The 14,903-nt window shown below is 40.7% G+C and overlaps 1 protein-coding gene across 4 annotated transcripts in view; it reads right to left on the bottom strand.

The window, feature by feature from the left end:
• Nucleotides 1-1,267: 1,267 nt before the first annotated feature.
• Nucleotides 1,268-14,903, bottom strand: part of TMEM59 (transmembrane protein 59) — a 31,106-nt gene continuing 17,470 nt past the window's right edge. For all 4 annotated transcript variants that reach the window (XM_066269116.1, XM_066269117.1, XM_066269118.1 and 1 more), the window contains 2 exons: nt 13,412-13,520; nt 1,268-1,583 (listed from right to left, as the gene is read on the bottom strand). In XM_066269116.1, coding sequence (XP_066125213.1) covers nt 1,428-1,583; nt 13,412-13,520 — 265 coding nt within the window. In that variant the 3' untranslated portion in view covers nt 1,268-1,427. The remainder of the gene's footprint in view (nt 1,584-13,411; nt 13,521-14,903) is intronic.

Here is a 14,903-nt window from a genome sequence, read left to right as displayed (position 1 = left end):
CTGGGTGTGTTCATGTATCTTCTAACCCTCTACCAAATCTAGTCAAACTATTTTAAAAACCAAAACCTGTATTTTTGTGACCAAGGTCTTACTTGATTAGTAGTTGTTTTTTTCTCGACTCAGAGAAAGCTGATGATTAGGCTGTAAGATAAGTGTGTGTCTCATTCCTTAGTCAAAAAGTACTACTTTAGCCTGGCCGGTGGTGGCACAGTGGATAGAGTGTTGATCTGAAACGCTGAGGTCCCAGGTTCAAAACCCCAAGGTCTCCAGCTTGAGCACAGGTTCATCCAGCTTGAGTGTGGAATCATCAGCAGGATCCCATGGTTGCTGGCTTGAAGCCCAAGGTCACTGGTTTGAGCAAGGGGTCACTGGCTCAGCAGGAGAACCCCTGGTCAAGGCACATATGAGAAGCAATTAATGAACAACTAAAGTGCCATAACTACAAGTTGATGCTTCTCATCTCTCTCCCTTCCTGTCTCTATTAAAAAAAAGTACTACTTCAGCTGCCAGCAATGCCCTCTGTATAAGGAAAGTATTGGTTTGCAAAGTTATTAAACATTTCATGGTAAAATAACACCAAATCATGTTAAGATTCTGGTATACCATGTTACCTGATATCACTCTTATTTTCAAATTTGTATCACCATAGGTAAAGGAATGATGATAATAATAATAGCTTTTGCCAAGTAAAAACTTGTACTTGATATGCTTTCTACCAGAGAAAAATGTTTCATTGGATTCATTAAAAAAAAAAATCTATAGTCCGTGCAAGTAACCTAAAATGCATTTCTGATTGCATCGTTTTTACTTCAATTTGTTTCCTGATCATCATATTATATAGCCATAGGTAGAAACAGAACATTTCATAATTCTGGTCCAGGTTGGGTAGGGGTGAGAGAAAAATTGAGTATATTAATTCAAATTTCAGCATATAATTATTCAAATACAATTTTAATGATTTCAGTTCAATACAACTGAAAATGTAGTGTAAGTGCATTTCCTGCTAAATTTTAAATGACAGGTTGTGGGTCATTTCTGAGCGGAAGCATCATATCCTACTGAATATTCAGCTTATGAATTAAAGTGATTGATGGTATCATGGTGACAGGTGGGTAAAACAATGATCAGCTCACAGAATGTGGCTAAAAATGAAAACAAAACAATGCAAGTAATAATGTAGCTATAGATGTTAAAATAAAAATACAATCCCAAATATCCATCTCTTAAATTACTGGGAAAAAGACTACAGGTAAAATTACAGTAGATATAGTCTTCACATATTTGGGTAACTTTATTTTCATTTTATAGTAATTTTTAAGCCCTATATTCAATGACATCAATTTTAAAGGCTCTATGAGAAATGAAAATTTAGGTATCTATTATATTTTTCTTTAAAAAAAACAAAAACAAAAAAGACCCCCCAAAACTTAAATTTCTGAATGAGCAAGATTCACTTTTGTAGGCAGTGGCCCCGCTTCCTCATGATCTTCAGCTGCAGACCTAACCACCACCAGAGAAGAAGCTGGGTATCTGTTTAGTTTTTGTTCATTCACAAACTCCAAGTCACCGTAGATACTTAACTTCTGCAAAAGAAAATCAATTCATGTTAGAATTTAGATAATTAGAAACTTCACTAAGTATGTCTTCAAACCACAATTAAATCAATGGATATTTCATAAAAATAATTCTATAAATGTCCTCAATAAGAATGCTTTTACTCAAAGTGTTACAGATAGGTGATTCAACTGCCAGTGATGGCCAAAGAAAACTTTTCCACATGTCCCAACTTAAAATATTTAGAAGCATAACAACTGAGTATCAAAAAAAATTGCTCAGGTCTAAATGGAGTTAGTGTGGTCATACCAAGAGCATTAATTTGCCATGTGTAATTTTTTCTTTTTTAATTTGAGTTTTTTTTATTTTTATCTTTTTCAAATGTTTATTTTATTGATTTTTAGAGAGAGGAAGGGAGAAAGCAGGAGAGAGACAGAAACATCTGCTTTTGTTTGTGTCCTGACTAGGGATCAAACTGGAAACTTCTGCACTTCAGGATGATGCTCTAACCAACCAAGCTAACTGGCCAGAGTACGATGTTTGATTCTTTAAGTCAGTGGTTTGTTTTATTTTTTTTTTTGGTTTTTTTATTTAATTTTTTTTATTTATTCATTTTTAGAGAGGAGAGACAGAGAGGGAGAGAGAGGAGAGAGAGACAGAAAGAGAGAAGGGAGAGGAGCTGGAAGCATCAACTCCCATATGTGCCTTGACCAGGCAAGCCCAGGGTTTCGAACCGGCGACCTCAGCATTTCCAGGTCGATGCTTTATCCACTGCGCCACCACAGGTCAGGCAAGTCAGTGGTTTTTAACTGCCAGTCCACCTGAAATTTCATGCTGGTCTGTGAAAGATTTAAACACTCTAATGTTGTACAAAAATTATAGAGTCTAGAATCATTGAGTATAATCTTTTTTTTTAAGACTTTATTCATTTTAGAGAGGAGAGAAGGAGGTGGGAGAGAGAGAGAGAGAGAGAGAGAGAGAGAGAGAGGAGAGAGAGAAGGGGGAGGAGCAGGAAGCATCAACTCCCAAATGTACCTTGACCAGGTAATCCCAGGGTTTTGAACCGGTGACCTCAGCATTCCAGGTCGACGCTTTATCCACTGCGCCACCACAGGTCAGGCCAAGTATAATCTTTATACAACATCAGGGCGGTTAACTCTTTCACGAATCGGCATAAAATTTCTGAAGGACCAGTGGTTGAAAACCACTGCTTTAATAAGTGATCAATTTCTTTAAGATCTTAGCTCTCCAACCAAGTTGTCAAGTTGGAATAAGCAACTTTGTTACTGAATGTTTTAACTAAATACATTTGGAAAATGTGCTGTTTTAAAAGGCTGTGAGAACAAAGAATTTTTTTTTTTTTTTGTATTTTTCTGAAGCTGGAAATGGGGAGAGACAGTCAGACTCTCGCATGCACCCGACCGGGATCCACCCGGCACGCCCACCAGGGGCGATGCTCTGCCCACCAGGGGGCGATGCTCTGCCCCTCCGGGGCGTCGCTCTGCCGGGACCAGAGCCACTCTAGCACCTGGGGCAGAGGCCAAGGAGCCATCCCCAGCGCCCAGGCCATCTTTGCTCCAATGGAGCCTTGGCTGCGGGAGGGGAAGAGAGAGACAGAGAGGAAGGAGGGGGTGGGGTGGGGAAGCAAATGGGCACTTCTCCTATGTGCCCTGGCTGGGAATCGAACCCGGGTCCCCCGCATGCCAGGCCGACGCTCTACCGCTGAGCCAACCGGCCAGGGCCGAGAACAAAGAATTTACATGAAACATTTTCATACTGACAGAAAGGTCTTCATAAACATACAAAAGCTCCTTAAATTATTATCTTATCCAAGGCCCTGGCCGGTTGGCTCAGTGGTAGAGCGTCGGCCTAGCGTGCGGAGGACCCGGGTTCGATCCCGGCCAGGGCACATAGGAGAAGCGCCCATTTGCTTCTCCACCCCTCCGCCGCGCTTTCCTCTCTGTCTCTCTCTTCCCCTCCCGCAGCCAAGGCTCCATTGGAGCAAAGATGGCCCGGGCGCTGGGCATGGCTCTGTGGCCTCTGCCTCAGGCGCTAGAGTGGCTCTGATCGCAATATGGCGACGCCCAGGACGGGCAGAGTACTGCCCCTGGTGGGCGTGCCGGGTGGATCCCGGTCGGGCGCATGCGGGAGTCTGTCTGACTGTCTCTCCCTGTTTCCAGCTTCAGAAAAATGAAAAAAAAAAAAAAAAAATTATTATCTTATCCAAGAAGATAGTGAAACAAAAAAAATAAAAGCATAAAATAGAGTCACTGCAAATGTTATAAAATTCATTGGAGTATAATGCTAATGTCTAGTATCTTATGCAAGTAGGTCTATTTAGATGTGGGTCTAGCTCCTAATAGCAGAAAAACAAAATGAAAAGTATTTATTAAGAAATAGGATAGAGCTCTGGCTGGTTGGTTCAGTGGTAGAGCGTCGGTCTGGCGTGTAGAGGTCCCGGGTTCAATTCCCGGCCAGGGCACACAGGAGAAGCGCCCATCTGCTTCTCCACCCTCCCCCTCTCCTTCCTCTCTGTCTCTCTCTTCCCTTCCCACAGCGAGGCTCCACTGGAGCAAAGATGGCCCGGGCGCTGGGGATGGCTCCTTGGCCTCTGCCCCAGGCGCTAGAATGGCTCTGGTCGTGATAGAGCAACACCCCGGAGGGGCAGAGCATCGCCCCCTGGTGAGCAGAGCCTCGCCCCCTGGTGGGCGTGCCGGGTGGATCCCGGTCGGGCACATGCAGGAGTCTGTCTCTCCCCGTTTCCAGCTTCAGAAAAATACAAAAAAAAAAAAAAAAAAAAGAAAAAAGAAAGAAATGAGATAGATTTTATTGTTTACTCCTACAGCAATACATCTCTGAATCATGAGTTACAAATTGAAGTGCTGACCTCACTGAGAGAGTATAGAAGTACTCAATGTTAGAAAGGTGCATTTAAAAGATGTTGAATAAAGAGCACCTGGAAGATTTTAGGTATCTATCAATACTGATACACGCTACAACATGAATGAACCTTGAAAACATCATACTAAGTGAAAGAGGCCAGTCACAAGAGACCATATATTGTCTATCGCTGGGGTGGTAGTGGTCGTGCTTGGGAGGAAAAGGGGAGTGACTACTAATGAGTATGAGTTTTCTTTCTGAGATAATAAAAATATTCTAAAAGTGGCGTCATCGTGATGGTTGCTTACTTGTTTCAGGTTTCAGATATGGTTTGCTGCCTACTGTTTCAAGGCAACAAGTATCCTGCAAGGAGATAGTCTAGTATCTTATATTTTTCCAGTAAGAGAATACCCTCCAAACAGACTCAGTGGTTGATGGACTGGACATGGATCTGATATATTGTGACCTCCTTAAAACCCAGAATTCACATGTGATAATTTTCTCTAGGGTATTGTGAAAGAACAACTTTCACAACTTTACCTAGTAACGTTTAAAGCCTTGAAATAGCAACCAAGAACTGTCTGACATTTGAAACAACAACAAAGAACAATGTGAAGAGATGGAGATGAGGTGGGAGATAGTGTAAGGAAACTAATTAATTGTTCAGCTTTTAGTAGAAAGATATTACTAAAGCTGATAAACAAACAAACAAAAAAAGAAAATATAAAAATGGTAACTACTTAGAAAAAATTTTAAAAACTATTGGCTGGGGAAGATTTAATTCATGTTTACACATATTACTTCTAAAATTAGACGAGATAGGGCGCGTTCAGGATGGTATGGCTGTAGACTACTTCTAAAATTAAAAATAAATTTAGTTAGTAAATATGTATCTGGGCTTTAGGCTTCGCTCTGCCACTAATCAGTTATGGAATCTTGGAAAAGTTACTTAAATCTTTTCTAAAACTTCAGTTTCTTAACAAAATTTGGATTAAAAAGCTGTGGCATTTATATTCTTTTCTGAGACTTAAAGCTTCTAAATGGTAAGATTCTTGGTCTTGTTTTTTCTTAGACAAAGAAAATAATGTTTATTATATATAATTTAAGACATGTTTCACCCTACTTCCTAAGTCTTGGAAACCTTAAACTCTATTTCATCTTGATCTTTGTAAGGTCGGTGGATAATGAGGGATGGTCACGTGGGGAACTCAGACCTGCGGGCCTTGGCTAGGACTGCCCACTTTGGCTGGAACCGCCCACAATCAAACCCGCCAAAGGAAGCTTCCCAGGAACCATTTGGAAAGAAGCGATCGTCTGCCAGCCAGTGAAATTTCACCACATCATGTTAGCTCCACTTCCCTAGAGGGACCCTTTAAATATCTCCCACGCGGTTTAATCCGTGCAACTTCCCTGACCTCCATCTTCCCTCCATCTTTTTTTCTTTGGGGCCAGGGAACCTTGCCGGGCGGGATGTGCGCTCTGTACTCAATAAAGCCGTCTGCTATTCCACACTTTGTGGCTCTGGCCCGTTCCCTTCTTCTAGGCAGGGAAAAATACCTTACATTTTGGTGCCGAAAACCCGGAAGGAGTTAGAAGTCTGCAAGGACTGCTCCTTCCCCCCCCCTCCAAGAAAGAACCAGGACCTCTGCGCCACTTCGGTGCACAGTACCGTAAGTCCCTTGCCTCCAGCATTCCTCTCAGTTCTTTCCTCCGAGACTCCCTGTCCGAAACCATAGCTACGTCAGGGGAGTCTTTTCTGTCCGTCCGAGTGAGCGTGTGCTTGTGGAGACCTCCCCAAGCACATCCATTTTCATCCGTGGCTCGACCTTGAGTTTTTAGGACACTAATACTCAAGTCTGACCACTCCGAGAACTGAGGGCAGCTGTTGGGGCACAGGAATCTCCCTCCCTAAGGAAGAAGAAACTGTTCTTCTTCTCCGCTGTGGCCAGGCCACAGAACCCACTGAATTAGCCTCCTGAAGGGACTTTGGGTGTTAACACCCTCACCAATTTAACTATCGCCAAAAAAGTTGGGAACTGATTGGAGATCTCTTACATTCTTGGCCTCTATTTGCGCACCTGTCCTTAATCTCTGTGCCGCCTGTTTCACACCGCACAGGCCTTTTTCTGGCCAGAGAAACCTCACCTAAAACCTCCACTCCTAATCTTTCCTTCTCCGCGGACTCCCAACTCTCTCTCCCCTCCCTTCGCAAAAACCTGTTTCTTATTCACCATCTACTACCATCTCTTTCTCCTCCCCTGCTGGCCAGGGGCCCCTCCGTCAGGCCTTTCTCAGCCTGGCATTGGCTCTTACACCGGTTTTCAGGATGTCCAACCCCAATTTTCTTGCAGGAAGTTCCTGCCCTGTCCAGCGTTTCCTGCAGGATCTGGGTGCCGGGCTCTGCACGAGCCCCCCTCCTCTTATTCCCAACCCCCCAAACCCCTATATGGAACCTGTGAACATGGCATTTAAAGTTTTTAACGGTCCCAATTAGTAGAAACAGGCCAAGGCTGTTTGCCAGGCCCCGCATGCATCAGAAGGTAATGCTCCAAACCCCGACTCTTGTGGCAACCCTGTGACCAGCAGAGCCACCAGAAGCTTGCTTTAAGTGTGGCAAGCAGGACCACTGGTCCCAGCAGGGCCCCTGCCCACGGCTGCCCACTGAGCCCTGCCCTGACTGCAAGCAGCCCAGTCACTGGCGGAGTGATTGCCCCTTTGGGCAACAGGTTTTTTCCTCAGCGTCTCTACGTGGAGGACAAGCCTCCCAAATGGAAGGCCAATCCAGCCAGGTGGGTGCATCGCTCAAACTCCTAGGACACAGCCTGGACTCGGAGAACCCAGGGTTTTGCAACAAGTGAGTAAGTCCATTTCATTTCTTGTGGACATGGGGGCTGCCTTCTCTGTTTTTACCTTCATACTCTGGACCTCTAGTTCCCTCACAGGTTTTGGTTATGGGAATGGATGGGACCCTCTTCCTTTCCCCTTTTTACACCACTCCTGACATGCAGTTCTGCCTCAAGCTTGCCTCCTTACAGGACCACTGGCAGTCGGAACCACTGGACTCCATCCATCTCCAGCTCACCAAAAGGCTGGACCCTGCAAATCCCCTATTACTCCTCTCTTTTTTTAAAATCCTTACAGGACCGCATCCCTGAAGTTTCTCCAATCACGATCACACAGATGTTCCTCCTGACACCCCTCAAAGCCACCACCTTCCAATCTCCCCTTCCCCACAATGCCCCTATTCAGCAGGAAGTAGCCAGATGAATAAACGGTGCCCCTTTTTCTATTTAACACAAAAGGTCAGAATGTAAGGTCGGTGGATAATGAGGGGTGGTCACGTGGGGAACTCAGACCCGCCCACTTTGGCTAGGACTGCCCACTTTGGCTGGAACCGCCCACAATCAAACCCGCCAAAGGAAGCTTCCCAGGAACCATTTGGAAAGATCGTCTGCCAGCCAGTGAAATTTCACCACGTCATGTTAGCTCCACTTCCCTAGAGGGGCCCTTTAAATATCTCCCACGCGGTTTAATCCGTGCAACTTCCCTGACCTCCATCTCCCCTCTATCTTTTTTCTTTGGGGCCAGGGAACCTTGCCGGGCGGGATGTGCGCTCTGTACTCAATAAAGCCGTCTGCTATTCCACACTTTGTGGCTCTGGCCTGTTCCTTCCTTCTCGGCGGGGAAAAATACCTTACAATCTTGTTCTTCACTATACTTTTAATCCCTTGAATAAGGATGGGCACATAAGAACTTATCCATAAACATACGTGATTTACTAACATTAATGTTTTTAAGAGTCTTCTGAAGTCCTTTAACTGAATACATAAAATCAGGTAATCATGGCTTTGACAAATAAGGGAAAAGGAAGCAAACATGTGAAGAGATAACAATGAGGATGCATGCATATCAACATCTGTCATTATAGCAAATTTCTGAGGCTGCATGATCTTAGGAAGGAACATCTAATACTGCTAAACCCTGTTCTTATATGTCAAGTTTGACCTGTCTGACAAGGACCACTATGAATGACAACTCTTCTTAGCTTGATCACTCAATAAGAGACAGTATCACCCCATTAAGTTTCAAAAATTATATAAATGTGGAAGAACAGAGGAAGAAAAGTGGAAAAAGAGGACCAAAATCTTTATACATCAAGTCATTCAAAATGACACTGCTTTACGATCAATCAGAGAAATGAAATTCTTTGCCAACTCTTTCTGGCTATTAGGTATATGACGAATACCTATGTGCAAAGCAGGCTAAAAATAAATTATTTTAGAGCTTTCCTAAATAAGAAAAATAAAGCTGCTCATAAGTTTCTATGACCACTTTCCAGACATTTATTACCACCATTTTAAGTTTTTTTGTAGTGCTTGAAAAGGAAGCTTTTTATATTTCATGTTGAAACTCCAAGATACCAGGTCTTACTTGGGGGAGACTCATTCTCTCAGCAGGCTTATGATTTCCTACAAACACTGAGGATCATATATTATATGTAAATAACATAACAATATAAATAGCACTGCTCACAGATAAATTACACTTGTATAATTAAAATGGAGTCTCAACATAGAATTGGTGATGTCACAAGCAAATGTGTCAAGAGCAAAGGCAGTTCGAGCCCTGAAGAACAACAGTAATGATATTGTAAATGCTATTATGGAATTAACAATGTAATAATCTTAAAAGGAGGACCTCTTTTTTGGTGTTTCAAAAGAGTTACTACAGCTTGGTTTGAAATTTGTACTGTTTCTATAATTAATAGTTATGGCTTATTGTGGGATGAGAAAAGAAATAAATAAAATGGAGTCTCATGTTGCTATGGAGAGGGGTCAGAAATAACTGATGTTCCAATAATAAAATCAATAAAAAGGCTTTATAAAAGTAAAGTTTAGATAGCTTTTCCCTGGCCAGTTGGCTCAGTGATAGAACATCGGCCAGGCATGTGTATGTCTCGGGTTCGATTCCTGGTCAGGACACACAGGAGAAATGACCATCTGCTTCTCCACCCCTCCTTCTGTTCTCTCTCTCTCTAATGGGGAAAGGGAGGTGTTCCCCCAAAAATCTGAAAGAGAAAATTTCTCACAGAATTAAAGCTATACAATCAAAACAAAAATCATCACAGTAGAGATAATATCTAAAATGAAAAGGAAGGTCAAGAGTTGTCTGAAAGGGAAGGAAAGATCCCCAAGTCTATAGGATGTAACCAAAACCACAAAAGGCATTGTTACATCTAAACAATACCTCCACAAGTCAAGTAAGGAGGAAAGAGAGGAAACATTATGGAAGATCCACCTAAGAACTATTTGAATAAGAGAGAGTGTGAGCATCCTGGCTCAAAAACATGAACCATGTGGTCCCAGTAGTATTCATCTTCCTAATGTTAGTGGGCACACAAGAGATCAGCTCCTGATATGAATCACAAAATCAACTCCCCTATTTATGATTCCCAGATAACTAAAGAAACTTAAGGATATTGGCTTTGGTTTCAAATTCTGGTTTTACCACTTACTAGTATGTGCCACTGGGGCAATTATATACTCTCTCATATAGTTTTCAGATCTGGAAAATGGGGATACTAATGTCAGCCATTGCACAGAATTAGTGAAAGGACTAAATAAGCTAATTTATATAAAGTACTTAAAACAGTGCCTAGTAGAACATGCTCAAATTAGTCAGTAGGTCTGGGGACCAGAATCCAGGTTGTTCTAGGGGTGAGGAGAAGGAATTGGGCTCGTAATATACACAGGAAGGAATAAAGTACCACATGCTGGAGAGGTCAACAAAGATGTATTACTATAGGTTTGTAGCTTTGTTTGTACAGGATTTAGAGTGCATGGGGTAACTTTAACGGAATAGCCAAAGGCAATCCTATGTAAGATGGGTAATTTCATTTTATCAGAAACAATGACTAAAATATATACATCAGAACTAAAAATAACACAAGTAACGTAGCAAGAGGATGTCATCAGTACATTCATATCATAAGCAGATGAATTTTATAGAAGTTTATGCAATCTTTAATACTTTAATTCCCAATCCTTTCCAACTTTATCCATTTGGTTTAGTTTCCTAATATAAATTCTTTCAAACAAGTCAGTTCCTTACAGTACTTCCCTGATAATTAGCTTATTTTTGTCAACATTTGGGAAAACTGTCCTCCCTCCGCTCTCTGCTAATCCATACCTACCCATTCTTCAAAGTTCAGGTCAAGATCCACATTACCTAAAAGCCTTATCTGACAATCCCAGCACATGGTATCTGCTTTCCTTAGCGCTTTATATACTTGTTATTTGTGCAACATAAAATCCTTATCAGTCATAGGAAAGACAGTATACAGGAAAAAGCACAGGAGTTGTGAGTCTAAAAGACAAGAGCGAATTCCAGTCTCAATACTTTCTTTGCTGTGCAATCTCAGGATGGTTAACTGAACTTTGTAAGCCTGCTTACTCATCTATAAATGGATAAAACCTGCTATAGAGCACTGCTGGACATGTAGGATATATGAAAATACTTTGTAAATTTTAAAGAACTATATAGAGGTTAGTTATCAGATTACCCTATCCCATTTTCTAGCTGCCTGTATCACATATCATCTTAAAAAAATAAAACATATTATTATCTTGATTATTCATGTGTAAATCTTCTATCAAAACACATCTTTAGTCCTGGCTGGGAGCGCAGTTGGTTCATCATCCCAATACACTAGAGTTGCTGGTTTGATTCCCTAGTCAAGGCACATTCAAAAGAATCAATAAGGGCCTGACCTGTGTGGCGCAATGAATAAAGCGTTGACCTGGAACACTGAGGTCACTGGTTCGAAACTCTAGGCTTGCCTGGTCAAGGCACAGACAAGAAGCAACTATTAGGAATTGATGTCTCCCGTTTCTTCCCCCTCTTTCTTTCTTTCTCTCCTGTCTCTAAAAATCAATAAATAAAATCTAAAAAAAATAAACTGTTTAATAAAAATCAACCATATGAATGCATAAATAAATGAAAAAACAAATTGATTCTCTCTCTCTCTTCTTCTCTAAAATCAGTAAAAATGTTTTAAACAAAGAAAATGGTATCTTTATAGTCTATTACAATAAGATTGTTTTAGTGCAATGCTAAGCACATGCCAACTACTTACTTATTGTTAAATTCTATTTCAATTTTCTTCCCTTCTTTTTTTGTTTAACAGAAATTAATTAATTATTTTTAATTTTTATTACTGAATTTTAGTGAAAGAGGAAGGGAGAGAGAGACAGGGAGAGAGAAACACTGATCTATTCCTTATGTGCCCTGACTGGGGATCGAACCAGCAACTTTTGCACTTAGGGAGGATGCTCTAACCAACTGAGCTATCCAGCCATGGCTCTCCTTTCTTCTTTTCACTCTTTTTCTATTGTACCTTCGAAGCACAAGATAACTAGTTCATTTTATTTGGAGTTGAGGTCAACAGACATTATTATTTCATATTTAGTTATATAAATAACTTTCTTTCCTTGAAAGCCAAATTAAATCATCAAATTATAAATTTCCCAAAACAAAACCCCTTTATCTTAAGTTACGTTTCTTGGGTCAGTTAAATTTTAATTACCAAGGAAGTCAGTGATAGTTTTCCATCTCTCTCAGGGTTAGATACCAGAATACTTTAACTCAAAATTAAACAATCTAACCTTGCTGCTCCTAAAGCAGTAATTACTCTTTAAATTTTAAGTGGTTCTATAAGTCTTCTTTTTTATTTATTTTTATTTTATTTTTTTGTGACAGAGACAGAGTCATAGGGACAGACAGACAGGAAGGGAGAGAGATGAGAAGTATCAATTCTTCGCTACGGCACCTTAGTTGTTCACTGATTGCTTTCTCATATGTGCCTTGACTGGGGGGCTACAGCAGACTAAGTGACCCCTTGCTCAAGCTAGTGACCTTGGGCTCAAGCTGGTGAGCCTTGCTCAAACCAGATGAGCCCGTGCTCAAGCTGGCGACCTCCGGGTCTCGAATCTGGGTCCTGCGCATCCCAGTCCAACGCTCTATCCACTGCGCCACCGCCTGGTCAGGCTCAAGTCTTCTTTTTTAAATATCACCTTAGCACAGCGGTTCTCAACCTGTGGGTCGCAACCCACAGGTTGAGAACTGCTGCCTTAGCACCTGGTGGTGTAGTGGATAAAGCATCGACCTGAATGATGAGGTTGCTGATTTGAAACCCTGGGCTTGCCTGGTTAAGGCACATACAGGAAACTACTATAAATTGGTGCTTCCTGTTCCTCTCCCATTTCTGTCTCTGCCCCCTCTCTAAAATCAATAAATAAAATCTTAAAAAAAAATCACCTTAGGAACTAATGTCAACAGCTTATTTTCAGTCTCAAAGAACCAGGAAGAGCCTGACCAGGCGGTGGCGCAGTGGATAGAGTGTCGGACTGGGATGCGGAAGACTCAGGTTCGAGACCCCGAGGTCACCAGCTTGAGCACAGGCTCATCTGGTTTGGGCAGAAGCTCACCAGCTTGGACCCAAGGTCACTGGCTTGAGTAAGGGGTTGCTCGGTCTGCTGAAGGCCCATGGTCAAGGCACATATGAGAGAGCAATCAATGAACAACTAAGATGTCGCAACGAGAAACTGATGATTGATGCTTCTCATTTCTCTTCGTTCCTGCCTGTCTGTCCCTATCTATCCCTTTCTCTGACTCTCTGTCTAAAAAGAAAAAAGAAAAAAAAAAAAAGAACCAGGAAGAGAGAGAAACACTACTCAAACCAGCCAACATATATGTTAACTATGGTAGTTAGCTTTACAGAAAACTGGAACAGTGATACTTGTGCTGCAAACCTGTAATTTTCATGTGTGCCAACCCCCAGGTGTATGATTAAAAGCACCAAATCTTCTCTCATTTCATTAGTAGAGAGGCCTTGGTTTTCTAGTTAAACAAACAGGCATTTAATGATTAGTCACAGGGCTCAGTCTTCAAATGGCCTAAGTATTAGAATTAAATTTACCTCAGAGGGAACATACTGCTCCACAGCTGTAGCAACAGTTGCACAACAAATCCAGAGCAATACCATCACCGAGAGGACAAGAGTTGTGGTTAAAATCCACCCCGAGTTACTGGGAAAAAAAAATCAACAATTAGTCATGTTAAAATTTTATAATATAAGAAATAGGAGATTCTTAGTAATTAAAGGCAATCAACCTTATGTACTTAGATGAATAATATGATTAAAACTTTATGGTTACTATCTATACAATCAATTACAAACCCTTACGTATAGAAGGAAATATTATAATAGGTACTATATTTGAGTAGTATGAAGTCCTTCCCTCCATTTCTCAAGTTTCTGTAACACGGCTGTACCCCTTTTATAATTAAAAAAATCACACATACAGTACTGGCTTTCTTTTAAATGTGTAAAATTAAAGCAAATTACTGTCAAAGAAAATTTTAAATTACTAAATAAGATAAAGCAAATGAAAGTGTCCTATAAATTACACACTGCTATAAAAGTGTCACATATATTATTTTGCAAGATATTACAATGATACTTGTTTTAAAGAAACTCAATATCCCAGAGTTAAGGTATAGACTAGGAAAATTATGAAACAATCATTTGCTTTATAAGGAGATTCACAAAAGGCTTCCAGAAATTACCTTTTCTAGAACATTTCAAATATTTAACCTGCCACAATTTACTTACAGTTCAATTTACAAGAGTACATCTATTATGAGGCATTCTGTACCCATTATGGAGTATCTCAGTAAAGACATAATTATGTTTCTTATGACTAAAATATCTTAATGTAGAAAGCCAGTGACAAGAATCAGCAACTAGAGCTTCTTCTCTGACATATTATTTGACAAACTATAGGTTAAGATTTCAAAAATAGGAATAAGATAAGCTATTTTTAAATATTTAAGGGACTAATTCTGAAAAACTATGTAACTAGGTAGTCTAGTTGAACGAGATAGTCCAATTTTCACATCTATGCTCACCCAATATTGCCTAATAAAATATATGAAGTTCCCACCATAACCCATACACCTGATGGTTTGCCAACACTTGAATATGCTAAGGTAAAAGCATGCAGTCATTGTTTGTACTTAGCAAAAGAGGTAGACTTTAAAAAATGCATTGTATCTAAAAGCAGGGAACTCCAATATGATGTGTAAGTATTCCAATTTAGAAAGATAAGAAAGTAAAAATATTTTTAATGAAAAAATACCTAATTTATATATTCCAGTCCTAACCTGAGTGCTAAGTAATTCCCTTCCACACCACGAGGATATATTTGATATATGCTCTAGTCACAACTAGTTAAGCCACAAAACAAAGGCTCATTTTATGGAGTCAATCTACTTCAACTTCTACAACAAAACATTATCCTACAAGACTCTCAACTATCTCTGTCATCTCCTGTACTCCTTACCTACTCCTACTGCCCTAGTTCAGACCTTGTAACTTGCCCCTGATTTAACTAAGTTCTCCAACATGA

Source organism: Saccopteryx bilineata, chromosome 3 (genome assembly GCF_036850765.1).
Source record: "Saccopteryx bilineata isolate mSacBil1 chromosome 3, mSacBil1_pri_phased_curated, whole genome shotgun sequence".
Taxonomy (NCBI): domain Eukaryota; kingdom Metazoa; phylum Chordata; class Mammalia; order Chiroptera; family Emballonuridae; genus Saccopteryx; species Saccopteryx bilineata.
Note: the sequence above shows the minus strand (reverse complement) of the source record. Positions and strands in the feature narration are given on the sequence as shown.